General features: G+C 54.6%; 3 protein-coding genes across 3 annotated transcripts; 1 reads left to right on the forward strand and 2 right to left on the reverse strand.

The window, feature by feature from the left end:
- Positions 1-3718: 3718 nt before the first annotated feature.
- HER10_EVM0011410 (uncharacterized protein) lies at positions 3719-5230 on the reverse strand. The gene is made up of 2 exons (XM_035480843.1): positions 4129-5230; positions 3719-4022 (listed from the first exon to the last, which is right to left on the reverse strand). The coding sequence occupies exons 1-2, from the start codon at positions 4948-4950 to the stop codon at positions 3900-3902; spliced, it is 945 nt and encodes a 314-aa protein (XP_035330091.1). The 5' UTR covers positions 4951-5230; the 3' UTR covers positions 3719-3899.
- A 199-nt stretch (positions 5231-5429) lies between these two features.
- On the forward strand, positions 5430-7283 carry HER10_EVM0001954 (HIT zinc finger; the record flags this gene model as incomplete). Its single annotated transcript, XM_035471686.1, has 2 exons — positions 5430-6592; positions 6737-7283. The coding sequence occupies exons 1-2, from the start codon at positions 6144-6146 to the stop codon at positions 7281-7283; spliced, it is 996 nt and encodes a 331-aa protein (XP_035328928.1). The 5' UTR covers positions 5430-6143.
- Positions 7284-7505: 222 nt separating this feature from the next.
- Positions 7506-8597, reverse strand: HER10_EVM0006512 (uncharacterized protein; the record flags this gene model as incomplete). The annotated part of the gene is made up of 1 exon (XM_035476095.1): positions 7506-8597. One exon carries the CDS (start codon positions 8595-8597, stop codon positions 7506-7508), a length of 1092 nt encoding a protein of 363 aa, XP_035329487.1.
- Between the last annotated feature and the right edge of the window lie 5571 nt (positions 8598-14168).

Raw genomic sequence — 14168 nt, forward strand, 5'->3', positions numbered from 1 at the left:
CCTCGGTCTGCACAATTACATACTCATCAATTTCCCACTACTTCGTCGTGCTCCGGCCGAGACCTCGATATACAGCAGACTCGGGCGACAAGTCGCGGCAGACGCAGCACCGGCATACAACGATACCGTATCCATATTGATGCCTCGCTACTCCGTTCTCAATCAAGACCAGCCTCAACGACTCAGAAGCTTCCCGAATAAAGCGGGTTGCACTGCCATCTCCTATGGTCAATCCTCCACCCGCGTCTGCAGAAGATGATGGCACTTGCGCATAAGATTCTTCCGAGTCCTACAACCGCAAATCACCTCAAGCACCACCACCCCGCTCATGATATGCAATGCCTGCAGAGAAGGCGTTGTGTGATACGTCTGCATAGTACGCCCATGTACCCCAGTCGACGGTGGCACACGCATACACCTCAAATATTCGCCAGCGTGGCGTACTTTCTACATACATTGAATTGGAGTTTAAATTTCTGAATATTCCGGCGCTACAATCGTGTTTGGATATCCGATGTTCCCTTCGGCCCACCATTCTTCCGTGGTCCGGGGGATCTGAGGGCTAAGAACAACTTCTAAAGATGCGACTATCACCCAGCGAAACTACACTATCGAAACACCTAGGAAAACCAGCGTGAGCGAGGAACGAACTTTTCCGGATCGCCGACATGGATACTACCTGCGGTCAGAGTGGTCCCCGACGATGCCGTTAATACTGCAGCTTTCTTCTTGCATGCTTTCCCTCAGCCTCCGGGCATGAAATGGCCATCTGACCTCTATGCGGCTGTAACAGGCTGAGCCCATTCGCCCATCGCCGATCCTCCAACCTTTAGCGGCTTTTCGCCCCTTGATCAACAAATGGCCAAGTCCAACTTCGGTCAGCGGTGGCATAGCGCTGCAATCAGGAGGAGCATATTTGAACCACCAGCAAGTCGAGCCAGCCAACCGGTTGACTGCATACATCGTCCCAAGTGCCCAAGAACATCTGGTGGTCTCGCCGTTGCAGGGTCTCACCCTTCTACTGCTTGGCCGAGGTCGCGGACGTACGTGAGACACAGTCGTGATCCAAACACGTCTGTTTCTTGAACGCAATATAGAGCACGCGCCATCATGTCCGGGAACACTTTGTACGGCAGCGGGAGCCACGGTCGATGTTCGCATGGCGGTTTCCCTGGAAAGTTTGGAGGTTTGCCGTTGAAAGTTGCAAGGGTGGCTGGAATTCTGCAGCTTGCCATCGGTCCTCATCCCTCACCACCCCGCACTAGATCCATGTTGTACAAATGTCCGTGGGTTCACGTTACGCTACAAACAAGGTGACAAGGCACAAGGAAACGTCCTTCAGTCCACGCCACTGAATGTCAGTATGAGACGCCTCGAAGTTGCTGAGACCCTGTTCCACAAGTATCGGCTGAAGAGGAGGCATGGTCCCAAGTGCCATGATGCAAGAAATTTGGAGCCACGGCCACTACTACCGGCAGAGGGAGAGAGGATCACGACCCACGAAATGACAGACCAGTTTTTGCACTGGGTATCGCCGGTCAATGGCCTAGAGGAGACTATCACTACCTACCATCTCTGATGCCAAAGGGAGCAACCACTAGAGGCAGAGGTGCATGTGCAGATGCAGGCAGAAGGTTTGGCGATGGAGGTCTGGGTTCAGGGCACTTCTCCGAGACCGAGAGGGGTAAGGATCTGTGGAGTAAACGGGCTGCTGCATCATGTCACGCGCGCCCATCCTCAAGCTAACCTCCTTCATCTTCAAAGGCTTCTTCGATTGGATTGTCTCACTGACCTCACAGTGGCATCATCCAGACTCTAGGCGTATGGCACGGTTAGGAGCTTTCGATATCGAATCAGATGTAAATCCAGGTAAGCAGTATTGACGACGATGAAGGAACGCACTGCCGGCAACCGGTGGGCGGAGACAATGTCTGGTGCGTCTTTGAGATAAATGCGACCACGGATGAGTTTCCGCCCCTAGGCCGATGCACTACTAGATGCGCAGAATCGCGCATTTTAATTCCATCGACCAGCTATGAGGAGAGTATGAACGCATCCGGCGTTGAAGAGTTTCCTTTGGCCGTTTGAATACCTTTCTACTCCCGAATTGCAGCATGTCTATCAACCACACTCTGGTAAGAGTGAGAGTGAGCGTCACGCTTCAGTTTTGGAAGATGCGCCGAGCTTGAGACCTAGCAACCCAACCTATATCATGTATACGAAGATGACGAGATATACCCAGGTATTTTCTGCAGTTGATAGGGTGATCTGGTGGTCTACAAATGCGACCATCAAAGACGGCAACGAAACGCAACGTACCGCACCGTGAATAGAGATCGACGACACCCCCAAGCCGATGGAGGGCGAAAGTCAAAATCAGCCAGGGGGCTTTTACCCCGGATTCTCATCTTGTCATTAAACTCAACCGTGGGCGGCTGCTGCAACGGCTCCCCAAGAAGCCAGAAGTCAAAAGTGGCCAGAAAAACGTCTGAGCGGACGTCAAACATTCACCAACCTGGGAGCAGTTGTCCGTACGCGGATCTTGAAGGGAATCATCTGGAAGTTTGACCTTGGAATGTTGGGTTTCTTCCAAGTTGCTGCCCACCAAGCGGCGCTACTGCAACTAAAGACGGATACTCAGGGTCTCCAAGATCGGCCCTCTCCTGGCCCACCTGGCGTGACCGCAACTGTTCCGCTCTTGCATCTGGTCTGCCTCAGATTACAGTGTAAGTCGGCATCAATACCATGGCTTGCTGTTCGCAACTAGTTCTGTACTGCGATATTGGAGCAACGTCAACAGGGGCTTGCCAATCGCTTTCTAGGGGGCACTGGTGGTATTCGGTGCGGAGGCAGAGACGGGACAGGCATGCACCCGGCAGACTGGCATGATGATGAGGAGATGCGGCACGAGATCAGCGGAAGTCAAGGAACCTAAACTTGACCGAGCAGAAAAGACGAGCCAGGAAGCCGGTGGGCCGTTGACCTCCTGAGGCCTGTTTGAGGAGAGAAAGAGGGGTGGGAAACAAGCCGGAGATGGCCGTTCTGATGAGGTATGGAACTTGAAAGGGCTTGAACGTGAAAACCATTCTCTGGATTGCAGGCCCGTGGGGACGTCAAGACGCAAGAGAGTTGAGGGGTTTCGATGATTCGATGAGGGGTTCCTGCACGGGAACAATCACCCCCGGCTCCCCGCCCTGATCCGCTGCAGCAACCCTTGGTTGGGCCAGAGTCCAATCAGGACGAGGGCAATAGGTAAAACCCTCCGCCAACCCTGCTGGGCCTGCGCATTTCGTTACGATGGATATTGGTCTCGACCGCGGCTGGTCAGGCTTTAGCAGGCCATGGATGATCTTTACTCGCATTGTCGACGGCATTGGTCTGAATTCTGCAATCTGACTTGACGCCGCCGGTGGTAGGGTTGTGCGCAACGGGCCCTCATAGGCTGGCCCGGATCGTCATCCATCTGGACCTGGACCGGCCTCGGCTCGGAACTTGACTTTTTTCTTTTCCCTTTCTTCTTTACGTTCGAGGCGACGCAGCCCAGTCCGGGTCAGTGAGGCATCACATCCGACCGAACACGAGGCTTAGCGAAAGCGGTTTGCGAGGTAGGTCTCGGACCAGGTCATTCATTACCAGTGCACACCTTGACTATGCGAGGCTGGCGCACCCTACGCAGCGGTGGACGAGGCTGCGATGAAAGAATAGCAGTGTACGGTTTTGGCAGTGGTTATTGTCTACGTCACCGGGTTGAAGCCGGATGAAACGTTTCTCTTTAATTATACAGCAGTTCTACAGGTATCGTGCGCCTCCTCAATATTTTGTTGTTTCGTCATTCTGGAAAGTGTTTGGGAAACACTTCTAGACAGTCTTCCTCATATCGCATTCGAGCGAGCTACTGTTTATGCCGCGGTGGCCTCGGGCCCCTTTTGGGACTTGAGCTTCTCCTCAAACTTTGCAAATTCTTGAATGGCAATCTCCTCCTCCTGGTCGAGGATCTGCTCGACGGACTTGACCTCCTCGATCTAGAAATGCCAATGTCAGCACGATTGTTTAAAGGTCGTTTGGGTGGCACTTTGCAGGAAGTCTCTAGGAAACTCTGCAAGAGCCGCAGATGTTGAGTCAACTTACATAGTGCATCAACATGCTCTCAATACCATTCTTCAACGTCACGGTGCTAGAATCGCACGTCCGGCACGCGCCGCGAAGCTTCAGCAGCACGGTACCCTCGTCCGTGAACCCGCGGAACTCGATATCGCCACCATCCTCCTGGATAGCGGGCCGTATCCTAGTCTCGAGCAGCTCCTTGATCATGCCGACGACCTCGCTGTCGTTCTCGTCGTACGCCAAACTATCGGGCTCCTCGGGGGCGCCGTCGGCGGCCGCACCGACACCGCCCTCCTTGTCCGCCGAGACGGTGACGATGGTCTGGCCTGAAGTTATCGCCTCTGTGATGAGGGCGAAGATCTCGGGGCGGATGTGTGCCCAGTTCGCGTCGGGGGATTTGTTGACGGTGATGAAGTCGGCACCGTAGAAGACCGAGGTGACGCCGTCAATGTTCATGAGCTGGGCGGCTAGGGGCGAGGGGTAGGGCGGCGCGATGGTGGAGCGCGGGTTGAGGTACTCGATGAAGGGGGTGGAGAGGGTGTCGGGGAGGATGCGGTGGTTCGGGAGGAACTTTACGGCGTCTGGGTTGGGTGTGTTTTCGGTCTGGATGAAGATTGTGCGGACGGCGCCGGTGCGGGCGGCGAAGGGTGATTGGCGCTGCAGCGATGATTGTTGGTGTCGACTTGTTGTTGTCGTCGTCGGGCGGCGTTGTGATGTTTGGTTGTTTTGGAGGAAGCCGGTGTGTACGCTGGCAAAGGATCGCGACTGTGAGGGTCTGGAGGTGGCGGGCCTCGATGTGCGCGCGACGGCGCGGAGGGCTGTCCTCGTTGCTCTGTACGATGACATCGTGGCGAAAAGGAAATGTGTTTAATGGTCGTCGGGTTCTCTCCGATCTGTTTATTCGTCGCTGTTGTCGTTGTTGACTGAATTTACAATGTCGGGGGGGGGGGAGGTAGTTGGTTGTCCAAGCGTGAAGGGAAGAGAAGTCGTCGAATGAAGGTGTATGTAGGTAGGGGAAGGTGTAATGTCGAGAATGTTGATTATTCAGACGTACAAATTTACCAAACCTCACACCTCGGCATTACATCCGGTGACGGAACCTTTATTTTTTGCAGCAGGGCAAATTACAGCGCGAGGAAAAAGGTTGACAAAATTGGAAAGAGCTTTCCACTTTTTTTGCAGTTGCCTCTCAATTCCGAGGCGTTGCATTACCAATCATCGAGGCTCTCTGCGTGAATTGGTCAGTTTTGGGTCCTTTCGGGGGCACGGGGGTTCAGCGGATGGCACCTTAAGATGGACCACACAGTCAGGTCAGTGTGCCGGGGGGTGTTCGGACAGCTGGGTAAGAATGACGCAGAAAATTGCAACTCATGGAACCCCTCGGGTTGGTCCGTGGAATTCCCGATTTCCATGAAGTGAATTCTTTTTGTGGGGAGCTCGGGGACAGCTAAGGTAAGGTATTTTGGCGGTCAAGGGGCCTCTTTCACCGCCCTCTTTCCTATACCTTACGTAGTAGTCTACCTAGGTATTATGGAGGAAACGCCCCGCCGGGAAATCGTCAAACAAGACAGACGGCAGAAAAAAGTTTCGAAAAGGAGCCCAAAGCAGAGAAGTCTCTCGCAACCCAACTGGCAGAAAAAAAAAAGAAAAGAAAACAGAAAGGAAAAAAAAAAAAAAAGGGACGCGGGGTTATCGTTACTGAAAACGACCAACGAAACGACGTTATCTCGATCCTTGACCACCTTACCTTGCCTACCTGCCTATCCATACCCTGAACCGCAAAGGCTTGACCTTACCCTTGTCTCTGGTCAGCACTTTATCCGTATTTACTTTTTTTTTTCCCTTTCGGAGAGCGTCAGAGCATCGACGCAACATACCCGACAACGGAGAGCAACTTCCCCAGCTAGCAAACGGGCACTCTTCCACGACACTCGTTTCCACCAGCGACAACCCCTTCCCACCCCCCTTCCCCTTCGCCCTCTCCAGAACCAAACAAGTCACCGACCAAACCGCCAGCTTCCCTACTCCTTCCTCCCAAGATGTCAATCCCAGACGACACCGCCTCCACCAATGCCACCGCACCCCCAACGTCCCCCAAACGCGCCGCGCAAGACGACCTAGCAACCGAACCCGAATCCCAACCACCCGCCACGAAACGGTCCCGCGCAACGAGCCCCTCGCAACAAGACGACGAAGACGATGGCGAGGCAAAGACGAGGGCTACGACGGCGGCGATGGCGAATGCGTCACTGACGGCAGGGGAAGGCGAGGGTGAGCTAGGTGCCGGTGCCGGTGCCGGCGACGGTTCAGCAGCTCCCGCGGCGGCGCAAACGACACAGACGCAGACACAACCCGCGGCAGGGGCAGCAGCAGACGAGACGCCAGAGACGACGACGCAGCCTCCCCCGTCCGCGCCAAAGACAAAGATGTGTGGTGTGTGTCACGAAAAAGAGGGAAAATACAAGTGCACGCGCTGCGCATTACCATTGTAGGTACTTTTCACAATTATGCTCGAGTCTGTTTCGTGTCGTTTTCTTACAGAAGTTACTCATTCTTCATTATACGTGGTTTGTTTCCTCATTATATACATTATCTTTACTGACTTGTGGGCTTCCTCTTTTCTCCCTCCCAGCTGCTCCGTCCCGTGTAACAAAACGCACCGCGAGAACCACCCCCCCGACCCCGAACCGGCGCCGAAACCAGCCTCAGCCGCGATCGAGCCCCCCGCGCCGAGCGGCGGTGCCGCCGCCGCGAGCGACCCAAGGAACCCCTTCAGCGTCCTCGACGACTCGGACCAGCTCCGGTACCTCTTCCGACGGTACCCGACGCTGCAGGCGCGACTCCTCGAGATCTTCGCCGCCACGGAGCCGCCGCCGGAGCTGCAGTCCACGGGGAGCAGCCTCAACGACATGATGAAGGCGCGGGCTTTGGCCGCCGCGAACCCGAAAAAGGAGCAGTGGACGCACGACGTCGGGATCCGCAAGGGGAAAGAGGCGCTGCGGAGGGCCAGGGCCGCCGACGGCGAGGACGGCGAGGGCGTGAGGGAGTACGTCGAGCTCATTAACCACCTCATGTCGCAGGCGAGCGCGGCGGCCGAGGCGGAAGAGGTGATTAGGAAACAGGCGGCCGAGAAGGATGCCGAACTGATTAGGCGCCTCATGACGGAGGACCGCGGGTGAGAGGGCGTTTTGTGGATCTTGGATTGGGTTATGGTATGATTAGGGCGGGCGAGCCTGCGTGTATTATGCGGCGGGCCCTGTGTTGGATAAGGCGTACGTATACACACGTTCGACCGTGAGTGTGTGCTGCAGAACCGCGCCGTGTATGCATAGGTGGTATCGATCATCAGGTAAGGGTCCTATTTACTCCCTTGACACAAAGTTTTTTTTTTTTTTCAGAGCTCAGTGGTTGACTTTGAATCGCGCAAAGAATCCGCTCTTGGGCGACCTCAGGGCAGTGTCGGACGGCGGGCTGCTGTCCCGGGAGTGGTTTTCTTCCCGCCCGTGTCTGGTGAGGGCTCCGAGCTTATGCTTCAGAGCCCATATGGAATCCGCCTTGCGCAGTGACGGCTTGGTCTTTGGCTGCGGCTGCGCTTCGTCGCTTTGCGTCCAGTCCACGCGGTGCTCATAGGGGTTGTGATCCCCAGCCTCGGGATCATCGAGATGATACGGCGAAGAGGCACCAGACTCAAAGGGTAGGAGAATATCGCCGGTTGTAGCCCGCCTGGCAGATCTGGCGTGGTCCACCTCACCGGCCCGGCCAACACCCAGCGGTCCTTCAATGGTGTGTCTGTGGTGGTTTCGGTCGCGATGCGCGCGGGGGCTACCCAGCTCAGCCATTTCCGGAATCTGTTCGTGGGTGATGGGAGCGCGGTCCTGGTGCCTCTCGCGGTGGCCTTGCGCAATCCTGAGGGCCGTCCTCGACAGCTTGCGAACGAGACCCTTGCTGTCTGACGTCTCGGTCGTCGTTGTGCGCGAGAACTGCGCCGCGGCGAACTGTGGGATGAAGGGGTGCTTGTCACCGTCAGAGCCTTTTCGTTTTGAGGACGAGTCCTTTCCGCCAGACTTGGAGCTGCGGGTGTCTGCGTCGGACGTCTTGGACTTTGACCTTGCGGAGCTGCCAGAGTCTACTCTCTCCTTGGTTGGCTTTACGGTAGGCTGCGCAGGTCTGGTGGTGGTGGACTGGCCGGGCTTGAGTGACCCTTGATCGAGATACTCCCTAGCCAGGCTTGCATGCTGTGGGTGGCCATCTTGTAGCCCGTTGAGGGCTGGAGCTGGCGCTGCCGGTTTGGACGGCGCGGTGGCCTCCGCCCTGGCTCTCCTTCTCTTCTCGGCGTGAAGCTTCTGATCGGCAAGGACCTTGACGAGTTTTTGAGACAGTTCCTCGGGGTCGAAAGGCATCGGCTGCGAGCACCGCTGTCTCGGCCGAGGAGGGGCGATTGGCTTGATGGGCTGAGCTGCCGCCGCCGTCGGCTGATCACGAGGGTAGCTCATGTTGTATAACATGTTGATCGCTGAAATGGAAGCTACTCCACCGATACTCGGGATCAAGGTTCCAATCAGAGATTCAAATCTTTGAAATTCCGGAATGAATGTGAATGGCGAGTTGTGCGCTCAGTGCCGAGTTTATTTGAAAAACAAGACGTAGTCGCAAAGAGCGTTTCCGGACAGAGGGCGCTTTTTTTTTTGTATGAATGGAGATGCTCCAGTGGGTAATTGAGTGAACTGAGAGAACGCGGGGGTGGGTTGATCGTCAGAGCAAGTCGGGTCGGGTAGTTAAGGTTGTTTGTTTCCTGGCAGGGGTAGTAGTCATGTAGGTAACATCCGCTGCCACAAAAAGAGGCTTGCTTTCCTTTGACGTGAACGCCGGTTGAATGCGCCCCTGTGAGTGAGAGAGAGAAAAGATGAAGAAGGGTCTACAGTTGGAAAGCTGAGTGACCCTTGGGTTAAACAGCGGTCTCGGGGTGTTCTGGGGTTATGTATATGTCATACGACCGGGACGTAGGAACCGGACAAGCAAGCCAGCAAGTAGCACGCGGGCTCAACCAAGGTTCAAGCGAGCGAGATGCACCACCGTCCGTATGGACCAAGGCAGGTGAAGTGGGTCACAGAGCTCTTCTTCCTGTCGCGGTGTCAAGGGTCCTGTCGTCCTGTCGGCTGTTGGGGACGTCCAAGGCGCTGCTGGACCTGCGTTTTTGGGGGCTGCTGGTGCGTGCGTGTTGTGCGTGCCTGAGTGCGGCGGTTGGAAGGTGGTGAATGAGGTCGGGCGAGATGTCTGTGTATGTGTGTGCGTATGTGTGTGATGTTGAGGTACGCAAAGGTCGATTAAACAGAGACAAGTAACAGTGACAGAAGAGACAAGAGACAGTAAGAAAAGTAAGGCGGAAAAGATGGAAGAGAAGATGTCGGTGGTGGTGTGCGTCGCTAGTCCCGCAGGGTCCCAGACAATATGTACCTCACGGGGACAAACTTCAGACCTGCCACCAAGCGTGCTATTTCCTCTCTGTGTCTTTTTTCTTATACCTCTCCGTATGCGCGCGTGGTGACGGCGAGACAGAGAATGGGACGGGAGCCCGGTCTGGCTGAACGGACGACGGAGGGTGTGGGTTTTTGTGGGTGGTGGGCTGGCGCAGGAAGGATTTGGAGAGACAACACACTCGACTTTGCGTGGTGTTTGGTGTGCGTGGTGTTTGTGTGTGAGAAATGTGAGGGCGATCTAGCGAAAGACCGAGGAAAGAGATGAGAGACAAGAGAGGGCTGAAGAGTCAAGAAAAAGTGACTGAGAGGGAGAAGTGGTAGGTAGCGAGAAGAGACCGGCTTGCGAAGGGGGTGTGGGAAGGTGAAGAATTAAAAACCACAAGGGGGGTTCACGGATGTCTTGAAAGACACGAGCGTTCCATAGGTTGCATTTTTAGACACCTCTGATGGTATTTAATGGCTTGAAGGACTGAGTAATTCTGGTCATGGTCGTGGCCTGGTGTGGATGGGAATGAATGCATGGGGGTTGGATTGGAGACCATTTGCATCCATTTAGACCAAAGGCAGACAAGTACTCGGAATCTCAGGGGATCCCATACTTCTTAGTCCATACCGTCAGCATGGAAAAGCATTTTCGAACGGCTTCATGCTTGGAAGAAAGCTTTACTTTGCACTTTCCATTCTGGAGCCTTTCGGGATTGCAGTTAAAGCAGGTGGGGGTTGGGAAATACAACCGCCTCCATCACGCATCACGCATCGCGCCGCTTATTTGGCTTCAGGTACTAGGCTTCAAAAGATCCCTCGCCTTGCCTCACTGAGCTGTAAGACGGGGAATTGGACCTTGAACGAGCCCACCTCGCCTTACTATCCTCAGTAACCTTACCTGACGGAGACTTGTACCTTACCTTAAGCGGCGAGGATGGGGACTCGAGGGCCCTGGACACTTCCTTCTCTGAGGGTTGCCCACCTTTTCTTTGCGCTTGTCGGCACGCAGCGCATGGGGCAGACAAGCTATCAAACCTGCATACCACCGCCAGTCTCCTAGACCTTTTCTTTCTTTCCTGTACTCTGTACTCCCTCTTCCCTGTCCCTTTCCTTCTCTCGGCGGCACCAACCAACCCTGCGTCTGAGGTGTTGTATCAACGTGTTCAGCGTGACGACCTCCTGCTGTACGAATAGCCGACTTCTCCGTACTAGTCCGATGTGATTTCACTAGAATATCGGCCCTAGCCTATGGGCGAGTAAGGGCACGCATGAACTGGGGTGCCGGGAGACCACCACCACCAGCTAACCCGAACCATTCCTTATTCGACCAAGATCGTGACCTGCAAAGAAAATATACCACAAAAATAAGGTGACAGGGGACTGAAGGGGGAAGAATAAAAATTAAGGTAGCATGGCCGTGGTGCTTGAGCCTACCTCTTGGATGAACCGGCCGGACAAACGTGGTATGGCTCGACATGTTAGACGCCTTGTTGGTCATCCGAGTTACACTGGACCAGTGATCGGATGCCGCTTTGGGACTGTCTCCGGGCGTTCGCACGCTTCACCGACACCACACGGAGCCGGCTTCATCCTCCTTTTCCCTCACTGCCCAAAGACCTCGACCACTTCTTCGGACATCGGTGGCGCTGTCTGTTCTGAAACCTCGACAGCAATCCACCATCCGACCTCTGTATGGGAACAGAGTCGGAGGGTAGGATAATGGCCAACCTGCCTTGTACGTTGTGATCTGAACATGCTTCTGATGTGTGTCGAAGGGTATAAGCGGGCGTTAGTCACTGTAGGGCAGCCTGTGGTGCGCTTCTTGCAAGTGTCAAGACTGGAGGCTAGAAGCAAGTCTGCTGCGGCAGGGGAAAGGGTAAAGGGGGATGTGACTAGTTCATTGACAAGCTCGATATGCACGGTGGCTCCACGTGCGCCGCACAACCGAGTAGGACGGTGTCGTTTCTGTCTTCTGAGCAGTGGGTTGAGGTTGCTGGTGTCGACTACGGGAGGGTGTGGAGGTGATGCCACGTTCCTTCGGCTCACCGTCTCCCCCCCAGTCTCCCCCAGCTTTCCAACCCCAGACGAGGGCTGTCACGCTGGGTACGGAGAGATCGACAGACAAGAAGTTCGACCGCGCCATCTGAAGCCTCAAGATATCCCAGCCATCGAGCATGGTGAGGTTGGCTCTTGGGCTCGCCTATGTCTTGGACCATCACCATATCACCGCCAGTAAGCAAGTAAGTCGACGGAGAAAAAGTAAGAGAAAAGAAATTATCAGAGACAAAGAAGAAGGAAGATCGGCGGCTCTCGGCAGTGAGTGATGTCCACACGGTTGATGAATAAACGCTGCAGATGCAGACGAAACCGGAAGACTCGATCCCCCAGGGAGGTTGTTAGACCCAACTAATGGCAGAATCAACCCTATTGGGTATGATCAGCAAATGGTCCGCCAAGCGTCTTCTTATCTCTTAACGCTCCTGCAACACACGCTGGATTCGGCCATGGCGCGATCTCCTCAGTACAAGTAGGCGCACCCAGTGGATAGAACCGCAGCATCTCACCCCTAGACTCTAGACTCTCGACTTTGAGTCTGACCAACAGCAATTGTCTCGGTTGATGGTAACACTGCCTGTTTGCCTTGGTGAGAAATTCTGCTTGCCATCCGAACAAACTGAACGGCACGCCAAGATAGTTTTTTTGCTTTTCTCACTCAGTCCGCTGACTTCACCGTTCTCACCGCAATCCGTATATCGCAAAGAGGCGCGGCTCCCAGCGCGGCAAGGTCTCTATGCAAAACACGCCATACAAGACTAGGCGAGGTATCGCGAGAGAAAGGTGCCGTAGGAATGGGGATGTCCACTTGTGCAGCTTGCTGCACGTCTGCATGTCTTGCCCTCGTATCGCCTTCCATGTAACCCTACGCTGGGTTTTACGAAGCCATATCATGCAGCTTGGCGATGCAGCCACGCATCCATCGAGTGTGTTGCTGGCGGCACCCTGAACTGCCGCGTACGAACCCCACAAGCAGCTCTCCATTCCCTGTATCCGTACGTAGTTGTTGGAGGCACAAAAGTCATTCTGCGACGCCACAGCTGCAAGTGTATGAAATAAAGATTGGTGATCCGAAGCTGACCATTTGGACTTTGCCAACACGCCCAGTTCCCTTGTGTTCTCTCTCGGAGCCGAGCCAGGCCTAATGTGTGGTTTGCGACCTAGACGTGGCCTAATCGCCAAGAGCGGAATGTCGAGTCCCTCAGCTTGATATGTACCTGAACCTCTTCGAATATTGCCGGTCCTCACAAAGAATGTTGAGCGAGAGCATGGCATTCCAGGTCACGATGGTTTGGGTATAGCAGCAGCCCGTATAACTAAGTGAGGCGGGTACTGTTCGCCAGACGACGCCGTCGTCAAGCCGTGGCTGGCATTTTTCAGTCTATTGAGAAGGCCAATGCCACAATCGGCCCGCTTATCGACCATGCGGTTCTCCCGCTGCAGACCTGAAAAAGCAAGAAAGAAAAGAAAAAAAGGTCGGCTAGAGCCAGTGCTATTGTGTTGCACTGACTTGGATTCGAGGTGCGGACGAGATCGCGAGAACAATGAGTGTTAGCCGCGATATTGCCATCAGCTGATGTTGGATGAGACCAGGACTTCATGTGGGAGCTTGTGATATACACTTTGATGGAGGCAATCGTAACTATATCCGTAGCCAAAGCGCAGGAACGTGGCCGAAGACAAGGGTCCTCCAGTGGAGAGATGCCAAGAACGCGGCCACAATTTAGTCGACGACGTTATTTCCACTGCGATCCGTGTCAGCGCCGGTTGCTAATCCTTCGTGTCAGAAAGTCGAACGATAAGTTGTTTCCATCGTGAAACGGAGAAGGATCAAGTAGCACGATTTGGTGTTTGCAAAGGGGGGTTCGTTGAAGCTGAAGATGCCGGTACCATTTCTTCATTATTGCGATCCTCTGGTAGAAAATGGCTTGGGACGAGGGATGACCAGGCAATTTCTCAATGAACCGTGCTCAATTCTTGACAGAAGTTTATTCGAACTAGGCTCCAATAGTCCGAGTTGAGGCCGGTGCGTCGTCAGATGTCCAGGGAGGTCGGGCGCATTGAACGAAGATGCCGCAACCATACAGAAATACACAAGATTATCTGTCTCCGCCGTGAAGTGGGCAAGATACCTGATGGAATATCCGTAGATGGAGCAGCTTGCATCGCAACCCGGCCTGGTGGAATGTCGAGGCCAGATCTGCGTGCCAATGCCGACCGAAGCTGACCGGCAATCTACCGGGTCCCGAGCTACTGGAACGGCTCAGAGCCATTGCCGGGATCGTATTCCTGGAGAAAACACCTTGGAATGCCGCTTATTTCGAGACGAAATCTGGAGTCTTTTTTTGGTTCGCTCCAAACATGGTGAACGGTGACTGCTAGTATGAGAAGGAGTCAACGATGGTGCGTTTCGGAAGCATGGCTTGATGGTGAAAGCAACCCTGCAGAAGCTCGTGGAGCTAAGCTAGGAAGCTTTATTGGCCTGCGGACCACGTGCTGATGCGAAATTGCGATGATTTGGGCGCCGGAAGATCATGGCACAAGTTG

This window comes from Colletotrichum scovillei, assembly GCF_011075155.1.
Source record: "Colletotrichum scovillei strain TJNH1 chromosome Unknown Contig00009, whole genome shotgun sequence".
Lineage (NCBI taxonomy): Eukaryota > Fungi > Ascomycota > Sordariomycetes > Glomerellales > Glomerellaceae > Colletotrichum > Colletotrichum scovillei.